The 8,496-nt window shown below is 38.1% G+C and overlaps 1 protein-coding gene across 10 annotated transcripts in view; it reads right to left on the bottom strand.

Moving 5' to 3' along the window:
* Positions 1-8,496, bottom strand: part of TAF1 (TAF1 RNA polymerase II, TATA box binding protein (TBP)-associated factor, 250kDa) — a 92,345-nt gene that overhangs the window by 8,627 nt on the left and 75,222 nt on the right. For all 10 annotated transcript variants that reach the window (XM_012733937.1, XM_012733938.1, XM_004694480.2 and 7 more), the window contains 2 exons: positions 4,853-4,978; positions 3,544-3,700 (listed from right to left, as the gene is read on the bottom strand). In XM_012733937.1, coding sequence (XP_012589391.1) covers positions 3,544-3,700; positions 4,853-4,978 — 283 coding nt within the window. The remainder of the gene's footprint in view (positions 1-3,543; positions 3,701-4,852; positions 4,979-8,496) is intronic.

Below are 8,496 nucleotides of genomic sequence, written 5' to 3'. Positions count from 1 at the left end.
AAAATTGAAAGAGTAATAAAAAACTACTCTAATAACAGAAGCCCAGAACCAGATGGCTTTTATAGTGAATTCTACCAACTTCTTTGATGGTTATCAAAGATGATGTAATACCTATCCTACTTAAACTCTTCATAAAGATGGAAGAAGGCCCCCCTGATGGTGCAGGGGGTTGGGTCTCCACGCTATGGAGCTGTTTGCAGCCACTACAGAGTGGTTCAGTACCCAGCCAGGGAGTGACCTGCATGGCACAAGCAGACTTTTCCTGTCTTGCCCACTGCTCCCCTCAGCATCATCTTTCAGTCAATCTGTCTGCTCTGTCTCTGTCTCCTCTCACCAGCCCCCTAACACACACATACCTCTGTCCTGAATCCCAGTTCTTATATGCATGAATAGATGAATCTTAAAACAAATAAAAAAAGATGGAAGAGAGAGGAAAACTAACCTACATCTTCCCTCTAGCCAACAGTGCCCTGATCCCAAAGACAGTAAGAGAAAGAAAATTATAGACCATTATCTCTGATGAAAACCAATGCAAAAATCCTCAATAAAATCCTAACAAAATGAATAAGCAATGTATCAAGAGAATCATCCACAATAACTAAGCAGGCTTCATTCTAGAAATGCAAGGGTGGTTCAAAAGATGCAAATCAATGTCAATCAACAGATCAGCAAAAAGGAAAATAAAAATTATGTGATCATTTCAATAAAAGCTGAAAAGCATTTGACAAAATTCAGCATCCATTTATGATAAAAACACTCAATAAAATGGGATAAATGGAACTTATGTAAATATTAACATTATAAAAGCCATATATGAAAACAGACAGTCAACATCATACTCAGTGATGAAAAGCTAAAAGCATTCCCAGTAAGATCAGGAACAAGACGATATTATCACCACTGTTATTCAACAGAGCCCTGAAAGTCCTAGCTGAAACAATTAGGCAAGAAAAAGACATAAAAGGAATCCAAATGGGAAAAGAAGTATTGCTATTTGCAGATGATGTATTAATAAACTTAGAAAAATCAGAAGACTACAAAAAAAAACTACTAAAAGAAATGAATACAGCAAAAAGACTATATAAAATCAACACAGAAAAATAATTTCATTTCTCTATATACACAATACATAGAGAAGAAAAGGAAATAAGGAATACAATCCCACCACAATCAGCCCCAAAAGAATGAAAAACTTAGGAGTAAACTTAACTACAGAGGTGAAAGATCTATAGATTGAAAACTAAAGACTCTGTTAAAAAAAAAAACAAAGAAATGGAAAGACAGGTTGGAAGACTTACATCATTGTAATGGGCTATATTATCTAAAAGCAACTTAAGATTCAATGCAATACCTATCAAATCCCAATGACTAATTTCAAGGAAAATTAACAAACAAGAATAAAATTTATTATGGAACCACAAAAGGCTCCAAATAGCTAAAGCAATCTTGAAAGAAAAGAAAATTGGAGGTTTCACTTTCTGACTTCAAACTATTAATATATTACATAGCAAAAGTAATCAGAACAATATGGCATTGGAATAAAAACAGAAACTCAGACCATTGGAATAAAACAGAAAGTCCAGAGATAAATCCACACAAATATGGACAATTAATCCAATTAATCTTTGACAAAGGAGCTATTGTCATTCAATGGAGAAAAGACAGCCTCTCAAATAAATGGTGCTGGCAAACATGGAAAGCCACATGCAAAAAAGAAAAAAAAAGCAAGATCCATATTTAACTCTATACACAAAAATAATTTAAATGGATTCAAGATCCTGGATATAAGAACCAAAACCTTAAAGTATTTGAAAGCAGACACAGGAGAAACACTATAGGTTATCTACCAGAGATGTATTTGGAGATTTAACCCCAACGACAAGAGAAACAAAAGCTTTTTGCCTCAAAATAAACCATCACAAAACAAAAAGGCAATCTACAGAATGAGAAAAATATTTGTACATCATACATCTGACAAGAGGCTAATCTCAAAAGTTACAAATTTCTTATATGATCTAACAACAACAAAACAGCACAGTCAAAAAACAGGCAAAGGACGTTGCTCTACAGAAGACATTCAGATGGTCTACAAACATGAAAAATTGTTCCCCTCTTATAAGGGAAATACAAATCAAGTCACAATGAGATAGCACCTCAAACCCATGTGAGAATGGCCCATATAAAATTAGACAATGATATCAACAAATGTTGGCAATGTTGCAGTGAAAAAGAACTTTCACCCACCATTAGTGGGAATGCAAACTGATGCAGCCTTTGTGGAAAACACAATGGAGATTTCTAAAGAAAAATGGAAATTATGTATGATCCAGCAATACCCTCCATTATGAAAACTATATACAAAAAGATTTATCTACAGCTATATACATAACAGCACTCTCCACGACTGCCAAGTCATACAACCAACCTAAGTGCCCTTCACAAACAAATGGATAAAGAAACCTTGGAATACATGCTTAGTAGAATACTATATAGCTGTGGAAATGAAATGGTGGCATTTGGGACAAAATAGATGGGTCTTGAAATGATTATGTTAAGTGAAATAAGTCAAAAAATGAACAACAGATATCAGATGGAATCACTTGTGAAATATACCAAGAAAAAATATACACAGGCAAAATTTAGTGGAAATAAATCTTGAACTCAGTGAAAGAATTTAATGGTTGTCAGAGGGAATGGGAGGGGAGGATGCAGGTATTCACATGGTGGCTTGGTGGAAGTGAGTAAACATGCACACATGGAAGAACAAAAATGTAACCCCCAAAATTAAAACATTTTTTTAAAAAAACACAAAAAATATCTTTGGCCTAGTCTTCCAAAATGAATTACTCCCACACATCTGTCTACACAGGAATCTTGCATAGGCTCCTCCCTAGGAGGTTTCTCTTTTAATTGCGTAAAGTCAACTGGCAAGATTTGTGGTTTAGAAACTGACTCCAACTAACCTTTCCCTTTTTCAATCTCAGTCCAACTTACCTGTTTTTTTTCTGTCATCTCCTATATTTTCCCCCTGCCTTGTCATTAATCCACAAAATATCCCAAAGTAAGACTCTTTTTTTTAAATTTCCCTTTCCTGTTGTTGCAGATACCATTCTTTCGCATCTTTATCAAGTATTCAAAAGTCAAGGCTTTTACTTAGGCATTACCTTTTCCACTGTCATTACTTATACTTAGGTTGGTTGTATGACTTGTTAATCGTGGAGAGTACTGTTATGTACATAGCCGTAGATAAATCTTTGTGTATTATAGTTTTCATAATAGAGGGTATTGCTGGATCATAATTTCCATTTTTCTTTAGAAATCTCCATTATGTTTTCCACAAAGGCTGCATTGTATTTCTTCACTTTTAAGATTAAAGAATTTGATCATCCTATAAGCCAATGCTCAATACTTTTGAAGTCTACTAATGGAACTTCAATAAAAGAGCAGCTTCTGGCAACAGCTTATATTGCCAAGCACTTCTATCCAGTTCAGAGGGTGATAAGGTAAGCTACACTGGAGTAGAAGCACAAGTGTAAACCTTACCAGAAAAAGGATTATCTCCTTCTTCATCACTCCCAGCATCTTCCTCATCATCTTCTCCTTCAGACATAAGCAAATCCTCATACAGGACACTGGCTTGAGGTTGTTGTACAGTTCCTTCCTCTTCATCCGCAAGATCACCATCTGCATCTTCACCTTCCTGAGTAAGACCAGCTAGGAGTTAAAGTCCCACCAACTGATAGAGTAAGAAAACAGAAACCATTACCAGTACCTCCACCTTCTGCTGCCTCACAAGAAACTAAGTATTTTGGTGGACTGACTTGTTCAACTCGTTCCAAGGATTGAAAGTCCTCATTATGGAGACCCTCTGATAGCACTCTGTGATTTGGCCTGGCTTGTTCTGTTGGGGATCATATCATAATGGTATACTGTAACCATAAACTTCTGGAAGTATACTAACTGTGGTCGGAGTCTTAGGTTTTTCCATACTCCACCTCCTCATCATACCTTTTAACATCTACATGAAAGTCTTCCTATCCACATCTAAGCAAGGAACAAAAATAGCATATCCTTGAGGGACATGCCTGTAGGAATGTTTAACCAAGGGCTCTCACCCAGGTACAGGGGACATTCCTCCTTGAAATCCCAGCCAACATCATAGCTAGCAGGGGCTGTTTACACTTTTCAATGCATGTGTGTTATCAGCCTTTCATTCCTTGTGAATCATAGGTAGTATAAAAATCCCAAAGAACAGGAAGGTCCTTGGTCTAATCTTACTCTATCATCACAAGGAAACTCGTTCCTTTCTAACTCAAGCTTTCCGTAGCTTATGTTGGTGAGACACAGAAAAACCCTTCTGGATTCTATACTCTAGTGGAATCCTTATTAAGAGCAGTTGATAATATTTCTGACTTCGGGTTAGGAGTAATTCTGGCACCTCTAGAAAAGGCCAATTTTTAAAATTTAATTTTATAAACTTAATTTCTATACAGTAGAGTAGCAAAGCAATTTTTAAATAATTTTATTTTAAATTATATTTTTTATTTTTTTACATCATTCTTCATTTTGTGCATTTTTTCATCTTGGTGCAAGACAATTTAATTCTGTCTCTGAATGCAGTTGGTCTTTCTAGTCATTTTTCAGTCTATATACATTTTTCACACTTCTGCCATCCCTAAAGTTATGCTGTGCCTTACTCTGCTCATGGGGGCACATTAAAGACAATGATGATCAAGTGATCACCAACATTTCAACTTGAAATATTTCTAAGTCTTCATTCCCAAACCAAAACCCGACCCCCACCCCAAAGTATAGTACTACCAATCTCGCAAAGAGAAAAAGAACATCCTACCTGTGTCACCTGTTTCTCTGGGGTGGCAGAAGGAATATCCAAGACAGACATATTGCTCTCATCTTGAAATACAGAGGCATCTCGAGACATACTGAGGGATGTGTTGGTATCATACAAATCAGGAGGCTGTGGTACAAATTATACAATTTAGCTTCTACTTAGGATAGTATAAAATAGAGAACTCCCTTTCAGAGCATTCACTGCAGAAATGGTCATGCACAGCAATCTCTCTGAAGAAAAAACACAGTTTGATGGCTTAATGGACAGATTTGCAGCAATTTTACAAATGTTGCTCATTTTAACAAGAGAGTCATCTGATTCATATGGTCAAAGCCTGAAGCAGGAAATCATTGAAACTATGGAACAATTCTTTGTTCTAACAATCTTTTGGGCAATAACCTAGCTTCTGCTAAGCCTTATCTTCCTGTTTTTAGACCCAAGACTTCATACCAGTGCTATTTTGATTGGCTTAGTGAAATCTACTAGGAAATGGGATAAAGGATTCAGCTGTAACAAGAGCAGGATAATGGGTTAATAGCTTTTAGGCTCATCAGAGGATAGGAGGAGGCAAAATGGCTGTGGTTAAAAAAAAAACCAACAACAACATGGATTTTGGAATAAACTGTCCTGGGTTTGAGTTCTGGCTCCACCGCTTCTTAATTGAGTAACTAACAAATTTCTTTTCTTTTTTTTTTTTTTTTAAATAACAAATTTCTTAATCTCTCTAAGCCTTGGTTTCCTCAACTGTAAAACATAGATGATATCTACCTCACAAGGTTATTGGGAGAATAAAGAGATATGTGTACGGGAGCCTCCCTGGTAGTGTAAGGATTAAGTCTCAGCACTATCACCGCTTTGGCCTGGGTTTGATCCCTGGCCATGGGCTAACCCACAATGGAGCAGCAGACCTCTCCTGCATCACTCACTGTTCCCCTGGGCAGTATATTTCAATCAGTCCACCTGTTCTGCTTCCCACTCTCTCTGGTGAAGCCTCTCACCCACCCTATCCTTGTACCTCTGGCCTACAAACCGTTCTTTTATGCATAAATAAATAAGTTTTATAAAAAAGATATATGTAAGTACCTTACCTAATGCCTGATAGTGAATAAATTATAGATCCTTCTTTCCCAAGATACACTGTTCTGGCAAACAGACAATATTCAGAGACAGGAGGGACTAATAAAGAACAGACTGCAGAACTATGAAAGCATAATCTAAAGGGGCCTTCCTGGTGGCCTAGGGGTTGAGGCTCAGTGCTACCACTGTGACAACCTGAGTTCAATCCCCAGCCAGGGAGGTAGGCCACATGGTACAGCAGACCTCTCCTGTCTTGCCAGTTATTCCCCTTAGCAGTGCATTTTGGTAGATCTGCCTATTATGCTCCCCACTCTGTCTCTGGCAAATCTTCTTGACCCCTGCACCTCTGGCTTACACCTTAGTTCTTCTACATAAAAATAGATAAAACCCTCTTAAAAAGAAAAGAAAAAATAGCAAGCTTGTTGAGGGTAAAAATATGCAACTAATAAAAAATGTTTCCCTGAAAAGACACCCTACTAAATGGGAAAATAATATTTGTACTTATACATTTGACAAAGAGCTAATACCAAGATCTACAAAGATCCCACAAAACAACAAGAAAAACAAACAAAATAAAAAATGAGCAGAAGAGTTAAACACTTCTCCAAAGAAGACACACAGATGATTAACATGAAAAAAATGTTCATCATCACTTATCATAAGAGAAATACAAATTAAAACCACAATGCAATACCATCTCATACCTTTGAAAAATGCCCATATCAAAGACTAGGAAAAAAAAAATGTTGGCAAGAGTGTGAAGAAAAATAAACCCTTGTACATTGTTGGGAATGTAGACTGGTGCAGTCCCTAGAGAAATAAGTATTGAGGTTTCTCAAAAAATTAAAATGGATCTATCATGTAATTCAGCAATTGCATCCCTAGATACCTATCCAAAGACAGTTAAAAAAAAAAAAACACTAATTCTAAGAGTTATATATGGACTCCTATTTTCACTGCAGCACTATTTACAATAGCCAAACTATATAAACAAACTTGCCTAACAATGAGAGTGGATTAAGGCTCTCCCTGGTGGTGCAATGGGTTAGGATGCAGCGCTGCAAGCTAATCACAGCCACTTCAGTGCAAGATAGATCCTATTTTCCGGAGGTGATCCACATGGCGCAGCAGACCTCTCCTGTCTCACCTACTGCTCCACTCAGCAGAGTACTTCCTGGATCTGTTTCATCTGTTCCCCACTCTGTTTCTGGTGAATCCTCTAACTACCCCTGCACCTCTGGCCTGTACCCCAATCAATCAATCAACCTTAAAAAAAAAAAAGAGTGGAGGCCCTCCCTGGTGGCGCAGTGGGTTAAAGCACAGCACTGAGAAGCTGAGGCCACTTCTGCATGAGTTTGATTCCCGCCTGCCCCGGAGGTGACCACATGGCGCGGCAGACCTCTCCTGACCCGCCTGCTGCTCCCCTCAGCAGTGTACTTCGTCGATCTGCCTGTTCTGCTCCCCCCTCTGTCTCTGGTGAAGCCTCTCACCGCCCCTGAGCCTCTCTGGCCTGTACCCCAGTTCTGTATGTACAAATAAATAAATCTTTAAAAAAAATTTTTAAAAATTAAAAAAAAAAGAGTGGATTAAGATGAAGTATATAAACACAATGGAATATTACTTAGCTACAAAAAGAATGAAATTTTGACATCTGCAAGAACATGGATAGAATTGGAGGAGATTATGCTAAGTGAAGTAAGTCAAAGAGAAAGTCAAATACCAGTGATGGTTCAGGCATATGTAGAATATAGAAAAAAAAAAAAAAGGGTCAAATAAGATCAAACCAAGAACAAATCCTCGAAATTTGACTGTAAAATTGAGGCTATCAGAGGCGGAAGAGTAATGTACAAAGGGAGAAAGGGGCCCCAATGAACAATGGTGGAAGACTATGTGTAATCTGGTAAGGGGTGTGCTGTGGTAACCTACACCTGAAAAGTTAGAAACCTGTACCTCTGAATTGTATAGTGTGTTTACCAATGTTATCTCAAAAAAGGTTATGTTTTCAGCCCTCCCTGGTGGCACAGCGGGTTAAAGTACCACACTAAGAAGCTAAAGCCACTTCTGCATGAGTTTGATCCCTGCCTGCCCTGGAGGTGACCACATGGCGCGGCAGACCTCTCCTGACCCGCCCGCTGCTCCCCTCAACAGTGTACTTCGTCGATCTGCCTGTTCTGCTCCCCACTCTGTCTCTGGTGAATTTTCTCACTGCCCCTGCACCTCTGGCCTGTACCCCAGTTCTGTAGGCATAAATAAATATATCTTTAAAAAAAAAGGTTATGTTTTCAAAGACTAATGAAAAAATCTGCTCATGATATAATGAAGTGAAAAGAATAAGACACAAAGTTATATTGACCAATCTCACTTTAAGTGTCTAGGTGGTTAGTGGCTGTACATTTGGTGGTAGATGCGCTGAGAAAATGTAACTGTGATCCTTACATAGCATTGCAAACTAAAGTTACCTTAAAAAAAGGAGGTGTCGGGCCCTCCCTGGTGGCGCAGCGGGTTAAAGCACAGCACTGAGAATCTAAAGCCGCTTCCGCATGAGTTCTATCCCCGCCTGCCCCGGA

This window comes from Condylura cristata, unplaced genomic scaffold, assembly GCF_000260355.1.
Source record: "Condylura cristata isolate star-nosed mole 26May11 unplaced genomic scaffold, ConCri1.0 scaffold00043, whole genome shotgun sequence".
Classification (NCBI taxonomy): Eukaryota; Metazoa; Chordata; class Mammalia; order Eulipotyphla; family Talpidae; genus Condylura; species Condylura cristata.
This window is presented reverse-complemented; position numbering and strand designations above follow the sequence as displayed.